At 43.2% G+C, this 23,207-nt stretch overlaps 3 protein-coding genes across 5 annotated transcripts in view; 2 read left to right on the plus strand and 1 right to left on the minus strand.

Moving 5' to 3' along the window:
- The first annotated feature begins 10,578 nt into the window (after positions 1-10,578).
- On the plus strand, positions 10,579-17,398 carry LOC136288925 (purpurin). 2 transcript variants are annotated; one of them, XM_066182409.1, is made up of 6 exons: positions 10,579-10,624; positions 11,500-11,617; positions 13,050-13,186; positions 14,644-14,756; positions 15,814-16,026; positions 17,211-17,398. In XM_066182409.1, the coding sequence occupies exons 2-6, from the start codon at positions 11,501-11,503 to the stop codon at positions 17,219-17,221; spliced, it is 591 nt and encodes a 196-aa protein (XP_066038506.1). In that variant the 5' UTR covers positions 10,579-10,624; position 11,500; the 3' UTR covers positions 17,222-17,398. The 2 variants fall into 2 exon arrangements, with proteins under 2 accessions (XP_066038506.1, XP_066038504.1); XM_066182407.1 differs by lacking the exon at positions 17,211-17,398 and having other exon boundaries at positions 15,814-16,040.
- Positions 17,399-19,954: 2,556 nt separating this feature from the next.
- Positions 19,955-23,207, minus strand: part of IDUA (alpha-L-iduronidase) — a 52,547-nt gene continuing 49,294 nt past the window's right edge. For both annotated transcript variants that reach the window (XM_066181579.1, XM_066181578.1), the window contains exon 14: positions 19,955-22,893. In XM_066181579.1, coding sequence (XP_066037676.1) covers positions 22,793-22,893 — 101 coding nt within the window. In that variant the 3' untranslated portion in view covers positions 19,955-22,792. The remainder of the gene's footprint in view (positions 22,894-23,207) is intronic.
- The window catches only part of SLC26A1 (solute carrier family 26 member 1), a 43,894-nt gene continuing 43,472 nt past the window's right edge, over positions 22,786-23,207 (plus strand). Inside the window, 1 exon segment of the mRNA XM_066181577.1 lies at positions 22,786-22,907. Coding sequence (XP_066037674.1) covers positions 22,900-22,907 — 8 coding nt within the window. The 5' untranslated portion in view covers positions 22,786-22,899.

The raw sequence follows: 23,207 nt of genomic DNA on the forward strand, positions 1-23,207 counted from the left end.
GGTGAAATTATTGAAGATGTGTATAAAAATACCATGAATAAGTAAAAATGGAAAGTCAGAAAACTCAAGGTCAAACATGAGGTTAAATTAGGAACATGAAAAGCAATGAACATTTTTCTGTTTATCATATAGGGAAGAGCAAGAATATCAAGAAAAGTACTGAAGAAGAAAAGTTCTTAGAGTGCTGTGCAAAGTAACCTTTAAACTCCTAATGACTTCATCTGACAACTAATGGAGTTTTTAAAGTCTGGGGGGAAAAAAAAAAAAAAAGGTAGATGTAATGATCCTTTCAGCAAAATAGGAAAAAGAAAGGACTGGAGAATTCTACAACAGATCATTTTTTAAGTTTGGCTTCTAAGAGAATACAGATACAAACCTGTTTATGTACATAACTAGAGGAGACAAATAACAGCCAGTGTGACTTTGTCAAGAGCAAACTGTGTCAAAGAGCATAGTTTCCTCTATGGCAGTCAGAAGTCTCTAGAGAGAAGGAAAGTAATGGCTGTCACAACTCTTGATTGATGAGGAAAAAACACAACAGATATTTTGTCTCTTACAGTGAGGGCTTAGATTACATAGTTAGAAGGTGGTGGCAAATGTATTTCAAAGGTGAAGAGTTTGTTTTAGTAGCTCACTAATGAAATGAAGAAATTCTTGAGTAGGATTCTCTGTGGAGGCTATAACAGATGTAGAACATCTCAGTATTTCCATTGATAGGTGGAAAAATATTAAGCCAGTGAGTAAGCCATGATCAGGTGTCTGTAAATGTGTTTGAGCATCATCTTAAAACTAAATTGCAGACAGGTGTGTTCTGGACCAGAGGACTAGAATTTGCCAAGGAGGCATGGAAAGTCCTACTTATGTGGAGAACAGTCACCTGGTGAATTCATGGGGATGAGCAGAAAGAGGTGTACATCCATTAGGATGAACCTTCTCTTGCATAACAGATTATGCCACATTGTTCTAAATAGATGTCTCACCTGGAATACAGCGGGAAAATGTGACCTTTGAGGAAAGACTGAGGCTTCTCATGTCTCTTTTTGAGTCATCTCTTTTCTAACAAAAAGTTAGAAAAAACAGAAGTCCCCAGTTATATAAAAGGCTATGGCTAAGAAAAAAGGAACAGTCTGTTCTCCATAATTGTATAGGACAGTAGATTTTAGACCTGCAGATAAAAGGCATCCAAAACAGTGGGAAGAAATTGTTCCCACTTTATCTTAGATACCCCTAGAAACAGGAGTGCCATCCTTTTTCCTGGGGAGCATTTCTAGTCAGAAGAGATGCACATGTAATGACACCAGCCAGCTGGAACTGATACAGACAAACAACTTCTTAGAGATGGAGGGAAACATGTTTTTCTGTGGGTCCAGCCTTCCTGCCCACGGCCTGTCAGGCCAGTTATATGTAAGGAAACCATTGCATGTACACCAGTAAAAACTTCATTCGCAACTGTGTAAACCTCCCAGATGGGAGTAATTTTATTTATGATTAACACAAGGAAATCTGGAGGCTGCCTTCCACTTTTCAATGTCCCTACTCCAGTAGCAATCTGGGCCATTCCAGTGCCTGGCAAAATCAAGCCTTGTTTCATCCCACCATGACAGGGAGGAAAAAAGTAAAGTAAAACCAATTAAATGTTTTTCAAGGGGACTAATGTATTTTGGATTCTGGTATCCCAAAGAAATGAAGTTTCCTCTCACCAGGTCTTTGAAGAAAGTCTGAAGTGAAGTTTAGCTCTTCATACAGTTCAGTCTGGCAACAGTTTTTGCGATCCATTGGGCCTTCCTTGTGCCAGGTCAAATTTGTGGAAGGAGAGAAAGTCTCCTGGGAGCTCATAGCCACTTATCAGAAATGTTTAAAAGTCCAGTAATCATATGAATTATCAGATGTCCAGGGCTGATATGAAGTGGATATCACAGGACAGAGCTATGCAGTTAGAGGACGTATTCAGGATGCCCTACATCTGAACAGAAGGTCCTTTGGGCTTGCTACCATGTGGTGTTTTCCTGACAAAAAAAAAAGAGGTTTTGTGGATGCACAAACAGTTAGGAAAATTGTTGTGTGTGCTTCTCAGCTGTGATTTGGGAGCTGAAAAATAGCAAAAGCATGTACTATTCATATTGAATCAAAATTGGCACTGTTTTGGATCCAAACCTTCCAGATATTCATACTTCATTTGGTATGGAAGGTTATGTTCAGTTCAAGATAAACGTTTTTGTATCAAAACATTTGTGAGAAAAACAGAGTCCAGTAGTGATGCTCCAGGGTCCAAATGTAGGGTCCGAGCTCAGTTCCTGCTTCTGCACTCAGGATTTGAAATTAAGCAAGAAAATTTCCTCTTAACAAAGAGGAAGAATGAAGGTCCTAACGTACTGATACTGACAGCTGCAGAACTGGAGAAACCGAAACGGTGTTTCTTGAGGCAAGCCAAGGCCATGTAATTGCAATTGAAACCATGTAAGAATGTCAGGTGGAAATCTAAATCACCTTTGCAAACGGAGCCGCCAGGGCCAGAGCAACCCCTTTGGAGGGCTGACATACACAGAATTAAAAGCATGACACAAAAAGGCATAAATGTTCCTAGGCCTTCAGGGATTTTCTAGTGGCACCATGACAGCCATTGCTGGCATACCAATGATAACTGAGGTGGATACAGTCTAAGCTTGCAATAGGATAATGTTCTTTGAATGGCCTTAGGCAGACAATGGAGGATTTTGGAGGAGGGTGAGGCTGCTATTTTAGGAAACATGCAGTAGACTGTCACACAGCATAATAACATCTGAACATGTGTTGTTGCACAAACATGTTTCCAAAAGCTTTAAACCCAAATTGCAGAATTGGGATAAGAACCCTGCTTTGTCCCATGTTGGTAGATGTCATTGAAACAGTGTTCCAACTGGAAACCTCAGATACTTAAACTGTCCTGGAGGCTCGACTGGTAACTGGGAAAACAAGGTGGAGTTTCTGGGACTAAAATTCCTCTCCTCCCAAGAACTCATATGACGGACTTTCCCTAGGCTTAGCATGAAAACTACTGAAAATCTGTGGAGTAAAATCATCTGGTGGTATGTGCAAAACATACTGCCCAGGAAAAACAGTAATGTTAGGGCCATTTATGGGACTGTGTCCAAAGCTGTGGGTGCAGACACTCAGTGCCTGGAAAGAAGAAAGAGGAATGGGGACCCGCTGGGGATGTTCAGGCTGCTAAGATGCTTTGTGCTCCTCCTTCATGGGAACATTGTTTTTCCCCTTAACCAAGAAGCTGTGGGGACAGGAGCTGCACATGTTTAATCTAATTTGATTAGACATTATCCTTACAGGGTGCTGTATTGACAGCTATACTCAAACCTTTCTGACCCCCTCATCTGTTGGCATAACAAGATTGCAGCTTATCTGATTTACCACGTTATATTCTCATGCCACCTGCTTATATACAAGAATAAGCTTTCCTGCCTGTAGTCATGGGAGCCCAGTGAGGATCAGAGCCATGTCCCTTGCCTCCCCTCACCCCCATGGCCAGGGTCTTCTTCTGTCCCCCAAAGTGTGGCCCCCTCCTTCAGCTGCACATGGATTTTCACTTGTCACATGGAGGGCTAACACGCAAAATTTTATGCCTCTTGGTCAGCATCCTCCCCCTGTCCTTCCCCTCTGTGGCTCCCCAGGGACCTTTAGATGCCACCACAGCACAACCCTGCCACCTGAGATCTTACCCCAGACTCTGCTGGGCTCCAATCCTGGCCTGTGGTCCCAGCTAGTGCAGCCACCAGTGGGTGGGATGCTGCCACAGCTTCCCTGCTATACATGTGGTCAAGCTGGTTGGACTGGGACAGAGCGCACCTGGGGATGGCACCAGGCTGGAGGTGGAGAGGTCAGGGCCACTCTCCGTCACAAGCTCAGGGGCTGGAGAACCTCATCCAGCCTGGGCAAGCATCGAGTCCTGCCCCTGAAGCTGTCTGGAGACCAACAGAGGTGCAGGGTGGCAGTCATAGGGACAAGTGTCAGCTGGGGCATATTTGCATATTTGCTTGAGACATATTTATTTTAGTGCAATCTGACTATCATGCAGAAATACAGAAATCTGTCTCACACACAGGAGCACAGCAGCAGACTTTAGGTCTGCAAAAAATGCATTTGAGCAATAGCTGGTTATGCTGGTGCTGTGTTTGAATGCTGGCAGGACAGTTGATAGCTGAGTTGTAGCCAGATCATTAAATGTTTTCAACCATGTGTAAATCCCTTGCAGATTTGTGTACAGGAGAAAGGGTGCTGCTGGCAGCCCAGTTGCAAAGGGGAAGCACTTTGTCATATGTTTGCATTTTGGCCAGAATGTTGACTCCACCTTGTCATGACAAAGGAACATCAGCCCTCAATTTATTAATTCCTCTGGAGAATTACCTTAAAAGTAGCATACAACTTTTTGTATTGCATTAATGAATTGCAAGAACGAGTCAGATGATTCCATCCAAATGGTTCTTGTAGAAGAGAGGTGGGTTCCTGAAAGCACACAAATCAGTTTGGTGTTTGTCAAGTCTGAATGTTACTGTTTTGAGAGATATTTATGGGGAAATGTATCTCTGCCATGTCAGAAAACTGGAAATGTACCTGAACCTGTAAGTCACCACAGGCTGGATGTGCCTTCTTGGCTTTATTCTCCTTCTGTATGTTGTAAATATCCACAGATTCTCTTATTCTTAATTTCACGCTAAAAAATATTACAATACAATAGCAGTGGCAATTTCTACCCTAAGTCTACATGAGTTTATTGTGTTTCAATTGACAGATTGTATCCAAAGCTCTTAGCACAAATCACTGGACCTTGAATAAGAAGATTACTTCATTCATCAAATGTTCTGTGAAGCTGAATGTGTAAAAAGATCTTTAAACTCTTCTCAAACTAAGCCATGTGCAAAAAACATTTCCTTCCCAAGTTTCTTCCCAAAATGCTCTGGGCATGGAATTAAGGAAAGCACAGTGGTGTAGGACATATGAAAACTCTTAGAAGGAACATTAATGACACAAAATATGTGCTCAGGTGTACCCAGAAGTAAGAAGTAAGAAGCTTATGCAGCGTCATGAAGAAACAATGAAGAAAAGAGAAGATGCTCTAGGGAAAGATTTGCAGAAGTTTCCAGAAAAAGAGGACTGCATGACAGATGAGGGAAGTGATTTGTGGGAAACAGGGCTACAACAGGAGAAAAAAGACAGGCAGCAGGATGGTCAGCAGAAAAGGAAGGGAGCAGAGAAAATTACTCTAACTTCAAGAGTAATGGAAGAGCAAGTAATGAGGAATTAAAAAGGGCTACTGAATCCATAAAAAGCTGTGGAATCAGAAGGGTTGGACCAAGCATAGCCACCATGACTAAGAAGAATTCAAGCCAAAAATCACAAGAAGAGGCTGGAAGTGTCTGTGTAGTCTCAGTGCACCTGTCAGAACAGTATAAAAAGGTTGGCAGCCTTGGCAGACACTAGGTTGCAGCAAAGAGGAAGCAAGTCCTCATATTTCAGAGACCTACAGCAGGAGTGGTCATACAGGAGTTTCACTAGTCCTAGCAAGAGTGGCCACAGCTCCACATGCCAGGCCTGAAGGCACAGAACTGCAGTAAGTCCTGCAGAGGTTTTGGTGATATTGGGCCACAATGTGGCCTACTTCCTCTTCCTTCTCTTCTTGTGGGGAGAGGGATGCTTAGTGCCCAGTTCCAACAGCAGAGGTGGCTGCTGTGGTGGTATTTTTAAAGGGTCTCTCTCTTTGAGGCAATCCTGCAATTTTCATGGTTTCCAGCTTGTTGCCCAGTCTGAAGCAGATGTAAGCTTGATATTCAGGTTGACATCTAGTTGTAAATTTACAGAGGTGGTAACACTGTGGGACTCTGAGATTTGATTGGAACTTCTGGGCTTGTCTGTAAAGTAAATAATTTTTCTGTGTAAGTGATGAGAAGAGTGCCAGGATGAAAACATGTCCATGGAAGACTTAGGCAATCTAAGGTCTTGCAGACTTAAACATCAGCTGCTTAAAACATAAAACAAACAAAAAATCCTCCACGAAAAAAAAAATCATTCTATAATTTCTGACAGTTTAGAAAACTCCTCTCATTCTCCACACTACATACTTCCATCCATTTCTCATGCAGAAGAAGCAGATATAGAAATCTGAAGTGTAGTTGTACGTGAAAGCCTTGGCTTATTCTCTTAGCTCTGTGACTCACTAATCAGCCTTGTGTTCACAGCTGCCCTTCCTCTGGAGTGCAGAAAGGTGCTCTGGGCTAAACCTTCCCTCCTTGCACCTTCTGTTGCACATGGAAACCGTGTCCTCTAACACTACTAAGGCCAGGTGCCTGGCTAATGGTTTTGACTGCATGCACATACAGATTTCCTTGGCTTTTGTAATTTGTGCTTCTGGTTTTAGCTTTTAAATCCATCATCAGGGCTGGCATGGAGATCCTGGCTTACCCATAACTACTCAAGCTCTGCCAGCAGTATCACTTTACTTGTAAAGTACCTTGAGATGAATGCTACGTAAGGAGCTGTATATATCCCATTGGAGTAATCTGGTGCAATAATCTGGAGGCAGAATTTACTGTCTGAAGCATCTGGTCTCCTATTATATCATGCTTTGCACCCAGTTAGAGCCTGTAGATATATTCCTGCAATTTTTTGTGCTGTTTCTTTGCATAAACAGAGAAGAAAAGAGACTTAGAATACTACATGCATGGTTTATACCTTCAGGGATATTCACATGACCTCTCTGCCTCCTGGTTTTTGGAAGGCATCCTGGGAATAACACCAGGGATTAAATTAACTCTGGTCTGTTACCTCATTTCAGGATGTGGGAGAGGCTACCATTGCCCGAAGGAAACAATCTCCTTCCTCTTACCTTCCCCCAAGAGAATAATAGGATCAGGACATAGAGATATATTAGAGATCTTTTCAAGTGTAAAGACCTTATCTCCAGAGAACTGGGCTCCTTGCCTGTTTGCAGATGCCTCCTTCCTTGTCCACAGTGAAATGGCAGACTCTCCAGTCTTCTTGTGTTGAGAGGGCTGGTCTTTACACTCCAAGACCTGGCAGCATGGCCTGAAAAAGGCAAATATTCTATCTTTAAACAAATTTTGCAACTAAAATTAATAAACCTGCCAATGTCTGGAAAAGGATCAGTTCAGTAGTGGTAAATATTAGATATGCATAGAGATATGTCAACAGTATGCCTTATAGAAAGTACTAGGAAATTACAAACAAAAAGTTCATCTTTTTATCTGACGGACCCAAATAGTCTGTTTTTCATGAGGTTGCTTCAGGCCTGAGTGGTCTTTTGGTAGGGATTAGCAACAGGCCATTTGGGAAACTGCAATGGCTGGGAAGGAAATCCATCACCTCACTCATCAAGCTGCAACCACCATCCACACAGTTGTACAGAAACCAGCAGATAGTACAAAACCTTAAATTTGCTTCTTTGGCCAGCAGATCATTGTGTGGTAAAATCCCACTGAAGGAGAGAACTCAATTTTTCTGGCAACCTCTTGTCTATGGCTCTCAGAAAACTGTTCCCCCCAGTTCAACTGCCCCTCATGACAGAGAGGCTGAGGCTTCTTGACTTCTCCTGCTTTGAGCAGCCCCCAGTTTCACTTGAAAACAGGGTGACAGGTGTGTGCCTTTTTCTGAGATGTGTTGTGTGTAGAGGAGCATGTGAGACCCTGCTCTGCCAATTGTAAGTCAATACGTTCAGCAAGAATTACACTCATTTTTCAGAAGGGAAAGGTGTCTCTCAGTTCCTGTCATTTAAAGCTGTGAGGCATTTGAATATTGCCTTGAATGTCCTAAGAGAATGATTTATGATGCCTTTTTAACCTAATTACATAACATACCCAAGAATCTTACCCTTGAACCACAGAAGAACTTCAAAAACTGTCCTCTTCATCTGTATTTGCACCACTCACTTCCTTGGAAAAGATCCATGTTTCTGAGTAAAAGTCACAGAAACTGAAAACCTCCATGTCCACAGCCTAAATGTGGTGTCCCACTGTGGGGAATCCTTATTTCTCCTGCGTCCTGCCCCGACAAAGGAGTGGAGCAAACCGTCACTGTCCTCTCAACCCTTGGCAAACCTGGGCCTGGGATGTGTGCTCTCCAGCAATGCAGGCACTGCTGTGTGACATCCCTGAAAAACAGCCCAGCATCAGCAGCACGAATTAGATCTAAAGCTAGAGGATCCAGTGCCCACGACCCATGGTGCAGCAACCACTGCAGAAGCTGTCAGGGGCAACTCAGAATGCACATAAATGTGCAGCTGTTCCCCAGTGCCCTGCCAAACAAACCTGCAACTCAATCACCCCCTGGACAGCAGGGAAGACCTGATGCAGGAGCATATTTAGAACTCTCATCCTGTGGCATCAGCAGCTGAGCTAGCAGCACAAGTTACTAAATCTGAGATGGCAGTGCAATTGCAGTAGTTCCCAGAGCAGTTTAGCCAATGCTTATTCCAATAAAAAGGCAAAAGGAGGACCTGCTAGGGCCAGGAAATATGAAACTGCTGGTGCCGTATTTCACAGGATAGGGAAGAAGTTAAATTAACCCTCTCATCTGCATACCTGTTTGGCTGCATATCATTAAAATTACCAGTTACTCTTGTGATGAGTTCAGTACACTGAATGGTCAGGCCACGTATTCTACTAAAAACCAGCCAGTTTTGGTGAGCAAGTCTGGAACAGGCTTTCTCAGGCTATCTTCTTTGACAACCAAACCCAGTAGGGCATCTTTGTTTTTATATAATCTGTGTCATGTTACTTCAAATTCAACAAGCCCAGGAATATGTTTCAATGCTTTGATTCCTCCCTTTTACCCCCTATGGCCACAACAAATGGCTATAACATTGCAAAATTGAAGACAAATTTAATTTTGTTTTCTTCTTTCTCCAAACAGCAAATAATGCAGTGACAGATGTTATGCTCACCAAGCAAAATCTTGTGCTGTGATTAGCTATTATTAGCATGTGTCTAATCCCCAAAGGATTAAGTGGTTCATCTAAGCATGGCTTTGAGTATCACCTGTGTCTCACATGGACACAAACTAATCTCTTTTGTTGGAAACAGATGAAGTGATAAGTGTTTGGAAGCCTCCTAATTTACAGAAAACACTGCAGTTTGTTCTTGTCAAATCCCCACGCAAGGGTGAAAGAGAATATTTCATATTCAGTGTCAGTCTCTTTAAAATCTAATGGGCATCTAGCCCTGAAATGCAGTTTAAGAAGTTACTTTTAATGCGACTCTTTAAGTGGTCAAGGAGTACCAGTCACCATGGGGTCATTCCTGTGTGGACTTGCCCAGGTTGCCTCTGGAGACACACAAATGGCATGAACAGGATAGGTTCAGTCACCACGCTGCATGCAGAGAGCCACTGCCTCCCTCTGAAGTGTAAATGGCAGCAAGGGCAGCTTTTTCCAGGCAGTGGGCAGCCCGAAACAAGATGCCTGGAAATCAACAGAGTTCAGGGAAACAACCAGCTACAGGAAAAAGTTGTGTGCTTCTGTTCAGGAAGTCCTGGACAAGAGATGGTAAATGGTCACTGGAACAAGTCCAAAAATATCCAGAAGGCTTTAGCCTCGCTCTGGAAGTCCGAACTGATGGATCAGAATCAAAAGCTTCAGGACTTCCTGGGCTGACTCCAAAGGAATTACAGGGTGGTCTCTAGTGGTTATGTCCAAGGCTCCCCAGAACTTAGCACCCAGTGTGAAGAATAACTGCTAGTACTACCAACTCCTATTTGAAGTCTTGGATCTCCCAGGTAAGCCTGGGAAAAAGAGTTCAGGACCAGCCTTTGCAGTTAGGGAAATTCTTTGGGCACTTGAGAATGGGAGGCATGGTTTACTGCCAAAAGTACTAGAAATTTCTGCCTTGTCTTTTTCTGATGTATTTCCATGAAAGGCTACTTGAAGGAACATTTTGGGAAGGAGAGAGCTATAGTATTTATGCAACTGGAAACGCTGACAAAATTAGCTGGGAAAAATGTACATAAAAATGTTTCATTTCACAAGAGAACTGAATGACTCCCAAGATTTTGATATGAACACAAAGGCTAAACTGCATTTTTGCACTTTTTTGTCCCCTCCTCCATGTAGGTAATGCATAGTATCTTCCTACTCTTGAAAGGATCACCTTAATTTGATGATGCAGGTATGAGAAGAGCTAATTATGTACCTGCTCCATGCAAGTTGTCAAACTTGAACATGTGCCTATGCAGATGCATGTGTATAGTCCAAGTGTTTCTCTAATTAATGATCTGCTTTTTCTCCTAACGTGTTAGAAGCAGGAAGACTTCAATGAGACAAAACAGTGGTACAATCAAATCATCATTAGCCTTCTGGGCAGCTTTTTCCATTATGTAAAAGCTGTGTTTGTATTAGTATAGCAGTCAGACCCACTAGTGTGAGGATTACAGTTGGTTTTTACATAATGGATTATCCAAGATTAAGTGTTTTATGCAGGCACACAAGCAAAAATAACTAATTAGTGACTTTGCAGGTTCCTTATTTAAAGGGAGCTGGAGGGCAATTGACACAAAACTCTCCTGCTACCTGCAGCCCAAAGACTGAAGCAGAGGAGTCTCAAGGACCTCCAACATCTCTACTCAGCAGGTAGGTCTCTCTTCAGCAGAGGTGGATCAGACTGGCATCCTTTGCAGCAGGGAAATGCAGCTTGCATGGCAGCAGCCTAGCATAGCTACATGGGTGTTTGGGCTCTGGGTTGGTAACTCAGCTTGGATGGTGCTGACAAGGTTTAGATAACTGTTTTATCTTGGCATCAGGACAGATATTCAATGTCAAATATTCTTCAAGAATGTATCATGAACGTTCTCTCTTCTAAAGTCTGAGAAACAAATATACTGGGATATGGATGAGTTGGGATACCCAAGGAGAAAAACAGCCAAGGGCACCTAGTGGTTGTGCTGCACTGAGAGATCAAGCCTCTAGAAAATTAATATTATTTGTCATGTTTGTTGAAGGAATAGTCAGAGAGCAGCCAATACCAAGGTGTATTTTGGCATCAGAGCAGCCACCTAGGAAAGGCCTGTTTTGGTGAGGAGAACTGGCAATAAAAAACACAGCTTTTCTGACTTGAAAGCAAAGTGGACACTCACTGTGAAATAATTAGAAACAACGTCTTTACAATGTACAGTACTCATCAGAACATTTTTATTCCTGTAAAAATAAAATTCAAAACATTTCAATTTTTTACAAATTCTTACTGACCTTATCTGTAGTCTGGCTTAATTTATAATACAAAAATACAGTGAACTGCATTACTACCACTGACAAGCAAAATACTCTTCCAAAGTAATTGCCATTGATGTTCAGTTTTGGCTGAATTTAGGCACCACAATGATTCAGCATCAGTGGAATCTACTTAGTATGGAAAGAAACTAGTTCTAAAATGATGGAAATGCATCTGTAGCACTAGCTACCTCCATATACTGCATGAAATAATCCCCATGTTTACTTTTGTCTTGCAGAATGAAATATACACAGTATGTTTTCCTGGCCTCAGTCTTCTACACTGTTGAATATAGCCTAGCTCAGACCTGTGCAGTGGAGTCTTTCTCTGTGAAAGACAACTTTGATCCAAAAAGGGTAATTACAGTTACTTCAATAGTAGATGTGAAGAAACTTTACAAATAAACTGTTTTTCCAGGTTATGAATTTTGTTCATCTAAAGGGGCTCTTCACCAAAAAGTTAGCTTCTTTCATATTCTGTCTTGCTGATGCTGTTCGTGTAGTTTTCTTTTCTCAGTATACTGTTTAACCTTCTGAACATTATGGTAAAACTGGCCTTGAAAGCTAGGGATGTTACTAGAGCTCATCTTCTGTTAGCTTGGCACAACTTTGAGCTTTGAGCAGCTCTGTGAAAGGAACAGTTTGGATCCACATTAGATAGGAAGCTCAAGCACAAGCCCTAGGGCACTTGCATCCACCGCTAGACATTCTTGGGAGCCATAGCAAACGGAAATCTTACCTATTCTGGTATGCTGAACCCTGTCTCCTGTTTAAACACATCATTAGGGCTTCTGAGGAGAAAATGAGGGCTAACCTCCTGTTGGAAAGGTCCAGACATGTGTCAATATCTATGTTAACTAATGATCAGCAAATATCACAATTCCAGAGGCAGCTGGGATGTGGTGAGCACTTTCTCATGTCCAGGGAGAGCTTTGGGAATATCCCAGTTTTAAAAAGTCAAAGTTTTCACTCAGGTTTCTGTATTTGGGAATTACGGCCTTGCAGGCTTAAGCACGTAACTTGCCTAACAGATGTCATTAGCTTCACTGTAGGATCAAATTTAACAAAACTAGCTCCTGCTCTTCTTAAGATTTCTACTGATAGTGTAAACTTTTAAGGGTCTTCTCCTCTGTCAGTCAGCTGCTAAGATCTTGTTTCCATTTTACTTGATATTTCTTGAACATATTCAGGGGCCCATTTTTTGCATTGATATATTCTTTCCCTTAATCTCATTCCATTTCTCTCTGCTGTTGCTCTCCCCAACAAACCCTCTCCTTGTTCTGAGTAGGTCGTCATCATTCTCTGCTTTGCTGGGTAGACCCTTTTCCCCATCAGAGATCAAGTGTGGCCTGTGTCAGCCACAAGAGACAAAGATTGTCTCCAGACACATTGCAACAGTCTTTGTACCTGTGATTTGACATTGTTGAATTTGGTATGGTATTCCATTGAAGAGAAAGGGCTTGAACAGTAACAGGGAAGAACCAGTCTGACTCTCAGAAGACATCTTAGGATGGGAGATACTTTTGGTGTGGGGTCACTGTGACAGGAATGTCTCCCTCGACAAGGACCACACATACACAGCAGTGCAGAACTGCTAGACCCACTCCTTCTGGCACAGAGGCAAGGGTTCATCAGGCAGCACTGCAGGATCTGTGCTCTACATTCCCACCCAAACTCAGACTGTCATTTATCAGGCAGTGGGGAGTTAGAAGGCACTGTGATCACAAAATCATTTTGTGCTAATCTTACCATGGTGGTTAATCCAGATATTAATATACTTTCATAACAGTATGCAGGGAAATGGTATGCCCTGGCCAAGAAGGATCCAGAAGGCCTTTTCCTTCAGGACAACATCTCTGCTGAATACACTGTGGAGGAAGATGGCACAATGACAGCATCCTCCAAAGGCCGAGTGAAGCTTTTCGGGTGAGCTCTCTTGACTTTCAACTCTAGCTGCTGTCATGACATACTGGATGAGGGGGACATGAAGGATGACCTATCCTGAACACACAACATGGCTGAGTTTTCTTCAACAAAAAGGGGACTTTAGCCAAAGTATTAGATTAGAAGTTGGAGGTTAGATTCTTTTGAGTCCTGAGTTTCTTCATAGCCTGGCTCAGGTTTGGGTCCATCACAAAACTACTTCATAAAGTCAATTATTAAGTCAAATCTTGATTGATGGAATGGTTAGATAAATTAATTGCAATCAAGTAAGGGAGCTAATGAAGGTTGTGGGGTTGTGAGGGCAGGAGAACTCTCATTTCACTGAGAGGTTCAGGGGAAGGAGAGGAGCATTACTTTCACAGACGTCACAACACAGTGTTGGACAGATTTCTGAGGAAAACCTGTAGTTAACTCTTAGATGTAATTGCAGTGCCAGAATGGACAGATGGCAGGAAGCTTAGAGTTTTGCCTGCTGGTCATGATTACTACAAGGAATTACAGCATGTTAAGAGATTAAATAGCTTTCTGAGTGCAAAAGAGAAAAACCTGTGGCTTCCAATATGCTAGCATTGGCAGGTGGCTATGAACTTTGTACACCTTAACAGTGTGGCACTTCAAGATATTCAGGGAATTGGAAAATGAGGTTTTGCAGGCGTGCCATACTGTGCAAGGAGGAAGATGCCTGAAAGGACTCTTCAGAAAACAAGTGGGGTCTCAAGGCTGCTGTAAATTTTATTTATGCAAAGGTAGGATAAGGGGAAGTGCAGCCTGAGCAAGGAAGGGAATGAAGACCCTTCCACTGTTTCACAAATCCGGGTGATGCTTGACAACTGAGTGTTGAAATGTGGATGGCATTCAAAGCAAACAGATACCAAACAGAGAAGGGCATTGGAAAAATGGACACCCACAGGGTGTGTCTCAAAGACTGTGTGACAGATTTTCATCAGCTTGGCAGAGGGGCTGTAACTATTACTGTGCTGGTAACAGACATTCCTGTGCCCATATTGCTTGGAAAGGATAGACAGGGGAGAGCCAACTCCCTGCCTCTTCCTGGGGCACAGCTACTGACCCCAAAAGAGCCCAAATGCAGATGAGCTCACCCTGCAGACTGCTAGCAGGGAGCCAAGAAACAACATTCATTATTGTGCTTGATGGCTGTCTGCTTGTACAGAAACGGGTGACAAAATCTTTCTGAACTGAAGGAGGGTCAGGGCACTGCCCCAGCCGCAGCGCAGCTGTACAGCAGAGTTGGGCAGCAGCAATCGTTGGCAGTGTTTAGGGGGTGTCACAGATTTGCATTACTTAATGACAGTGACTTTACATTAAGAAAGCCCATGCCTATGCCTGAGGCAGTTGTGCCCAAGTCCTGAGCGAAGGGCACCCATTTGAAGCTCTCATGCTGCCAGGTTTTACCTTGAATCTTATGGATCTCATTGCAGTTTCTGGGTGATCTGTGCTGATATGGCTGCTCAGTACACGGTACCTGACCCAACCACTCCAGCAAAAATGTATATGACCTACCAGGGACTGGCCAGCTACCTCTCCAGTGGTGGTGAGTTAAATTCTTCAGCCCCCTGACACTAGTCAATTGCTTACAGCTGTCCAGATGTGTGTTTCAACATATATGCAGGAAAAACAGTTCATCTCAGATTGCTCCAAGTGAAGACAAAATATCCTTTTTAGAGAGGATGCTTTATCCAAGCAGTGCATTTTATCTCCATAGAAAGGGTGGCATCCAGAGACTCCCCAGAGCTCCATCTTATACACTATGTACATTAACAAGGAGGCTTAGATGCACTGGGCCACACACAATGGGTTTTGTATACAGCCAAGTGTGGTGTTGAACCAGGGAAGCCGTACTTCCTGGGACTCACTGTGGGCATTTTAAAAGTGCTGAGGTCAGTCATCCTTGTACTTCTCATAGCTAAAGAGAGGAGACATGTGGACCCACAGCTGCACCCCAGCAAAAAGACACGTTTCTCCTCAGATAGACACAGCTGGACTCAAATGGAGCTGTTAACACAAGTCCACCTTTCAGAAACTGCTAATGCTGAACCTCAGTTACACATGCCCTTCAAAGCCCATCCTCTGTGCCTGAGCCTCCCATAGGTGCAGTTCTCCAGCTGGGGAACTTGGGGAACTTGGGGAGGACTTCTAATGTGTAAGAAAGAAATACATTCCCTTACTGGCAGATAAGCCCCACCAAAAAGAACTTTGTTGAGCAAGGCTAGAAACCAGGAGGAATGTTTTATTGAGGGTTCCTGTATAGGAAATGTAATCTGTACTGCATGTCCTTCCTTCCACCGTGCTTGAGCAAGCAACATAAAGAGATATTTTGTAATTGAAAACCTAGAAAATCCTAGACCTCCTAATACTTCTAGCCTAAGAAACAAAAAGGTGAAAAAGCACTGAGCATCATGGGGAAAATCATGGTCTCAAGATGCCCTGTGCTTGTCCCAGTTCTTCCCCTGGTGTGGAGATAAGCTGGATGGTTATAGATCCTTTGGAAAGCTATCCCTGCCATATGAAATTTGCCATCTTCCTGCTGATGGATCCACCTCTGCTCTGTTGTGTCCACTGTGTGAAACCTGTGTGTTCTGATGCTTCAGGGGACAACTACTGGGTGATTGACACTGACTATGATAACTATGCCATCACCTACGCCTGCCGCAGCCTGAAGGAGGATGGTTCCTGTGATGATGGCTACTCCCTGATCTTCTCACGCAACCCCCGCGGCCTCCCCCCCGCCATCCAGCGCATTGTGCGCCATAAGCAGGAAGAAATCTGCATGTCTGGCCAGTTCCAGCCTGTGCTTCAGTCAGGTACTTGGGGCTAATTAGCAAACTCACTGAGTTGCACACTAGGTGATTGCGTTCGCTGTTCATGTAACAGAACCACAGCAAACTCAGTTGTTCCTTCTTAGCGACATTTTCCTCAAGTTAGATCTAATAGGAAAAGAGTTACAAAGGGAAATCCATGCAAGGACAAAGAGCCTGCCAGACTCTGGTACTGCAGCCTTAAGACTGCTATTAACAGGAATCCTGTGTGTTGAAACTGGTACACTACCAGAAGATCAGCCTTGCTGCTGTAGTAGACAGGACAGGGATAGATCCAACAAGCTGGTGTTTCTGCACTTGGAGATGCTTGTCTTGGCCACTTGCATAATAGCATCTTACCTTGGGTCTATGCAGTGTCCTCCAGGAAAAGATGAGAAGGTGCCTCCAGGAAGGACCACTCTCACACTCCTAAGTTTCATTGTGACTTGTGTCCTGTGTGGTCTGACTAGCAGGGATGAGGGGCTCCAAGCAGCATTTCTGACTGCGTCTGCTGGCAGTGGGATTCAGCAGTTGCACCACATACATGCAAACAGACCATATCTAAAGCCCATTTTGAGAACATTTTTCTGGAGGTACAGGAATTGATCTAGTTCAAATGTTGTCCATTACATGGGCAGATACTTTTTTAGGGCTACACAGGAGGCAGAAATTCTTCTTTGTAGGCAGTTGAGCACTCACACCCTTCCACAACCTCACTGCCCTTCCTGGAAGCCTTGACCCTTTACTAAGGCACATGTTCTGCACTGTGGGACATTGAATGGCAGCTAAAACCTCACGAACAGCAGGTTGTTGTGTCAGCCAATCCTCCGCTACAGAGCAGGTACTGGCATCACCCAAAGCCATGGGCATGGCATGGGCATCCCTGGCCCATACCCCTCTGTACTGCTCCTTGTAGCAGAGGAAAGGCAGGGTCAGGTGTGCAGGGTCATGGCTGGGTGCTCAGGAAAGCCAAAAGCCCACAGCTAGCTGGGAAAGGCTGCCTGTGTCAGTGCCAACAGACACAGAGAAGTGCAAACAGCAACTTTTGCACCCTGCATCTTAGTCCTGTACTGTGATTCAGAAGTACCCTAGGAAGGCTGTAGTTACAGCTTCACTGGAGACTTAAAGGCTGTTAAAGCACTTTGCAAATTTACTTACACAGACTAAAGTTTACTTTTCTTTCTTTCCAGGGGCCTGCTAAAAGTACACTTCTGATCCTATCCTTAAGTACAGAAACCAGACCTCTTGGTCTTGAAGTTGCCACTCAGCTAATAATAATTACAAAATCATAGTATGGAATAGTGTGTTTTTCCTGAAAAACACATGAAAATATTGGGGGATCTTGAAACAGTGTGCAATATATTAGTGATATATGAATTTTCACGGGAATACCTAATGTGGCATTTGTCAATAAACGTTTTTGAAAAAAAGGCACCTCGGGAACTGGTTTTTATTGCCTGCTTTCCTGTCTGTTGGGGAGCAGGACTGAGGATGCTCACTCAGGAGTGGTGAGACAGCAGCCAAGGGTGTTCCAAGCACAGGCGGGACAGTGTCGCTCCTCAGCACTGAACAGGGAGGGCAGGGCAAGGATGGTGAGAAGGGCCCATCCCCTGACAGTGCTCAGCATGGTAACAGGGTAAGTCTGGGATTCACAGACAAAGTCCAGTCAGCAAGTGAGGGCAGCAAGGCACATGGCAGAGTGCAAGCACATCAGTGAGATGGTTCCAGGCAAAAACAGGATTCGAGAGCATATCTGAGGCAAAGCTACCTGCAGCAAGGTTCCTAAGGAGATAACCACAAATGCAATAAAACAGATGCTACTTTCAATAACACCAAACATTGCTTTAAATGAGTGGGTGCTTGCACTTCCAATGGCGTTACCAGCTATTTGCTACCCTCTGCCTTCATAATCCAGGTTTCAGTATCTGAAAGGTATAGAACTGAAAGATATAGAACAGACTGGGTTTATGGTGAAGAATTTCATAGATGGAGAAAACTAAAAGAGTACTTAGAAATCTCCATGTAGAAAAAGGTTAACCTGAGTCAGCGTTATTGACATGTATTTTCCACTGCTTTTAGTAAAATCACATTTATTTTGTGTTTTCTGGTAATAAAAATACCAGTCTAGAACACCCTAGCATCCTGCTGAACCCTGCAGTTTGTCAACTACACAGATTTTTACAAGTTATAATTACCAAGCACAGAGGTAACACCAAGCTGAACAGCCCCCCTACTCCTGAGGCTTCCAAAAGGTGTGTGGAACAAGGCTGATGTTGAGCACTACACTGTTAAACAGCTTCTGCAAGATATTTGCACAATCTTACCTACAATGACCAGAAAGAATACAGAAACCAAAGACCAGAGGCACTCTTCAGGACCAGAGACGTTATTCCAGGGATGCAGCGAAGTCTCTCAAACTTGTATTTCCCAGGATTTCCTGGCAATACTCATAAGACTCTCAATCCGCTTTAACAAAGGTGTCCTTGCTCTTCAGGTCTAGGGAAAGCTACTCTGACAGAGAACAAGACTGTGAGCTACCACCTTAAGCTAATGACAGAAACAGAGGAGCACTAGCAGGCAATGCTAACAAAACCCCACACAGAGAACTACTGAGTGTTGAAAAAAATACCAGCCTTTTCTGCTGGACTAAGTGCAAGGTCAGTGCATTGACTGAATGTTCTCCACTTCCACCCTTCTCCCAGCAGGAAGTATTGGGGTGGAATCTGTGACCTTAGGACTTGTATAACAACTGATTAGACAATGCTAACCCTTAGCTGAAGGAGCATGGCCTTTGGCCAGAACTGTCAGACCAATACTACGAGTCTTAGAGAAGTGGCATTTTTAATGTCTGTTATACTAATTGTGTGACAAGAGCAGAAGAGAGTCGTAGCAAGAAGAGACAACCAGTACGCAGGACCCAGACCATCCTTATTGTGCTCGGTGTAGTCTGTCCAGACAAGATAGGCAGTGAAATTCCTCCTCAGCCACATGAAGCAAAGCCTGCAGGATCATAGAAATCTAGTGGCAATTCTGGTTGAATACACCATAGAGTTCACACACCCCAGGAATTGTGCTTGGGGAAGCATGTTTCCATCAGGACCACAAGCAAGCGCTCACTGTATGATGTGGTAAGTTTAACAGATGGGAGTTACATCATATCCATTTGTCTCCAACAACTGCAGGAATTGTCAAAGACAAGATAGGATAGGGCAGGCAGTCATGACTGTTTTCTGATGAGATTTATATTTCTGTTGAAATTCTGTTGAGTTCAACATGAAACATCACAGGTATATCTAGAGGCAGACATCTTCTGTCTGCTGTTTGAGCTGGCTGAGGAAAAGCAGTCTATTATTCCTGGGGTTTAAGTGTGTATATATGTCCCAAGTCATAATCTCTGTCCTGCACAAACTTTCCACTAACAAGACAAAAAAATTGTTTATGCATTAAAAGGACTGTTGTTTTGTCCTCAGAAGGTTCTTTAGTGCTGGCAGAAAGACTATGACTGCACCACAGCAGGAGGGACCCTGCACGGATATTGTCCTTCACACACCAGTGAATCTCCTCCAGCAAGGACACTGCAAGTCCTGAGATCAGACACGACGGTACCACCTTGAGTTTGACCAGTTTTCCCTGGGTTGTGGTAACTGAGGCCATCTATACATTTAGGTTTCTACTTCAGCTTCGACATTTTTTATGGTAAGATTCCCTTCATGCTTCAATTTTATATAATGTTGGAACTTCCACGAGTTGAGCTACCTTTTACCCCTTGTGCTGGCAGCCACTGTGAGCAGCTGTGTGGTACTTGGTTGCTGGCTGGAGTTAAAACACGACAGTCTTTGAGAATAGTCTTTACTTCCCAAGATTAAATTGTTGACATAAGAGTTGTAAGCAGTTTCTACAACACAATGATCAAATCCTGTTTTTACAGGGTTCATGTGGAAGATTAAAAACCAGCTTTATTTGCTGTCTCAAAAGATGGTAACAAATGTAGCGTATTACACAATTAGACAATGTAAAATACTCAGTTGGAAGGTTCTTTCAGTTGCAAAATGGTTATATAGCCTCACAAGCTTTAGTTTGAAGCAGAAGCAAATAATCCCATGTGCTGCAGTTGCAGTTACATATTCTTACTTGGATTAATGAACAGCAAAGGACATACGTGAGTGCTCTGCAGCCTTGCTTTGGTTATGATACTACAGAACTACTAAGCCCCTCCTATTCACACCTGGTGCTATGGATACTTGGCACTTCTGAAAACTCAAACTGTAATGGGGGGCTGATGACTACATGTAACAGAGGAGGTTAAACATGCAATTTTGGAAACACTATCAGAGTCAGTAACATATGGTTACAGAAATCCCAAGTTTCAAGTACTAAATAGCGTTTTTCTATAGACATTAAACGATAAAAAAAGAAAACGCCATTTCAAAACTTTTAAAATTTGTTAGAAATAAACTCATACCTGGAAAAACCAACTTCTCTCTGTAATTGTTAATACATGCTCATTTCTTAAAGGAATGAGTTTATATCATAGCAGCAAAGAAGATTTTCAGAAGAAATCTTCTATTTTTCATGGTTTGCACATCTATACATTTTTATCCCTGCATTACAAAATCAATACTATTCACTACAGCTACGTTTCTTCTTTCTTCTTTTCTTTTTTTTTTTTTTCAATACACCTGTAACTAGTACATAGTCCTTGGTTTGATAAAGACTGCAATATTCTGATTGCCAGGGTGGGAAAATTTTAAAGCAGAAGGGCTACACTCAGGTAGGACATCCTAACACACTAAACTGCCCACTCAAGCTCCTACATCTTCCCCTGCTTCAGACACACTAAAATCTCTCAAGACCCCATGCTTAGTATTTCTCTAAATCATTTTATTTGTGGTTCCACCTCATGCTAGTAAAACATGTGTTAACCACTAGATTTTGCTTAACTGTGTACACTGGTTCTTTGCTCAGGGCAAATTATCACAAGTTCAAAATGTATTTTTTACTATCTCCATCCAAGTAGAATGTCTCAGTAACTTTTCTTAAATTGAGACGGTTTTCAGTTCAGTAGGACCCATGGCCATTTTCTGTTCTGCCTGTATGGGCAAGGAATTGGAGGACTAGGATGTGACAAGTGCCCCTTTTTAAAACTTAAAAGAGGCAAGAAATATTTCATCTGAATTCTGTGACAGAAAAAATCTTCTAAGGCTAATTTTGAGTACAAGCACGTGAACAAATAACCAGCAAGAAAGGAGAGACAAGGCCACATCTTACTGACTTTTTTCATATGCTTCCTTTCTGTGCTGTAAGAGTTGAGGGTATTTAAGGTAGTTCAGCTCTCTCCTACTGTGCAAACTTGGGCACTTCTTTTTTCTGAGACCTGAATGTTTCATCAAATATGCAGTTTTTGTTGTTATGTTGGTGAGGTGGCTGATGTCAGCAAAGAGAGCAGTAGGGGATTTGTTTGTGTGACAAAGTCACTCCTCTAATGGAAAACACTCCAGCTGTTTTCACTGTCATTATCCTTCTCTCTGCAAGCCTGTTAAAGGCACAGCTCAAACTGTGCCAGTTGTGAAAAGGGAAGAAAAAAGCAGCACCCCTGCAATTTCAGGGAACTCTGCTGTTTACATAAAGTGTTTGGCAGCTGCAAGCACAGCCAGTGGTGATATGCACCCTGTGATCTAGGGCTATCACACGTTTGTGCACGTGCTTTGCAAAGCACAGGAGCTCAAACTGTTCTTTGTTATTTCCTAAGTGTCATAAGTAGGCCCTGCTACATTCAAGAGTGTGCTCTCCTGTCATATGAAAACACAAAAGGCTCCAACTAGTGTTTCAGCTTTCTCCTGGCCATGCAGAACTGAGTGGTCACTGACAGCCTGTGAGGGGAGGTGTTAGCTGTAAGGGCTGAAGGACACCAGACCAGGTGACAGCAATGGAGATAAAGAGGGACTTTCAGGGTTAGAGCCTCCACCACAAAGACGCAGCAGCTGACGGCCAGAGTTCAAACAAGTGGCTTGGGCAAAAACAAAAAAGAGAAAAAGCAGGGAAGTCTGGAGGCTAGGGCTTTCTGTGCCTTCTCCTCTTCGAGAATGGGCTGAAACCCCTTCCCCTGCCTATGGGAAATAACCCTGCCATCAATCTAATGGTCACAAATACTGAGAGAGCTGGGTGGAAACCCCTCTGCAAGAGAGTGAAAAACTTCATACACCTGAAGACATGGCAAGTGTTCTGAAATAACCCACTGTGACTAACCAGCAGGGAATAAGGGATCTTTACTTCATGTTCTGAGTGTGTGTGCTTGCTGTGCACTTTTCCATTAAACCCTCATGTCAAGACAGCCTGGCAGCTAGGGCAGCCAGTTCACTCTCAGACAGGTCCTCCATGTGCCTTTGCTACCATTCTCACTCACACAGTGAAGCAATGGTTCTGTTCCTGCTGCAGTTTGTGACCTCTATAAATCTTTGCTGGTCCTGAACATTAGCTCAGTGAAAAAGGGGGAATCATAAATATTTATTCCCATAATTTCTAATTACCAGGTTGAATCCCTGTCCTACGGCAGCCTCTTACCAGTTGGGTTGACAACTGTAGTTGTTTGACAATGCTGTCTTTTGTGCTGTGAAGAGTTAATGGGGCAGTTGCTTCTAACTTTTGTTTCTAACTTCATCAGGTCATTTCCATACGCCCTCCTTAGCCTGGGAGGAGTTTATTTTTCTGGGGAGTTGTCATTTGCAAGGAACATACACCACTCTGACACCAAGCCAGGCACCACTCTTCAGCGTCACTTGAAAGCTTCAACGTATCCCACAGGAGGAGAGGACAGGCCTGCCTTCCCCCAATAGTCGACGGCACGCACTCTGTAAAAGCCAGAGACTGAGCCTCCTGCAAATGAAAAGGTTAGAGATGGTCACTGTGAAACGCGGACACCTGTGGCACTGGGAGGATGTGAAGCAGACACTACTCCCGTAAAATGTAGGTCTGTGGAATGGGCAGGGGAAATCTGTTCTGCACCCTACATAAGTGTGTCTGTGCCTGTCTGATTAAAAATTATAATGAATTCCTCATGGCCAAATAATGCGTTTTTTATCTTGTTTCACCAAGGATGTCCTCTCTACTTACTAGGATTTGCAAACATAGCTACAGGACTGCTTTCCCAGCAGTTCCTTTGGAAGAAGGCTGTGGCATCAGCAACACAC

This window comes from Chamaea fasciata, unplaced genomic scaffold, assembly GCF_029207755.1.
Source record: "Chamaea fasciata isolate MVZ Bird 193981 ecotype frontalis unplaced genomic scaffold, bChaFas1.0.hap1 SCAF_4, whole genome shotgun sequence".
In the NCBI taxonomy this organism is placed as follows: Eukaryota; Metazoa; Chordata; class Aves; order Passeriformes; family Sylviidae; genus Chamaea; species Chamaea fasciata.

What these genes read in the sequence shown, in the direction of transcription:
- LOC136288925 (XM_066182407.1), top strand. Translation starts at nt 11,501, where the DNA reads ATGAAATATACACAGTATGTTTTCCTGGCCTCAGTCTTCTACACTGTT. An exon ending in ACAACTTTGATCCAAAAAGG is followed by an intron (nt 11,618 to 13,049) that starts GTAATTACAGTT and finishes CTTTCATAACAG; the next exon opens with TATGCAGGGAAATGGTATGC. An exon ending in CAGCTACCTCTCCAGTGGTG is followed by an intron (nt 14,757 to 15,813) that starts GTGAGTTAAATT and finishes CTGATGCTTCAG; the next exon opens with GGGACAACTACTGGGTGATT.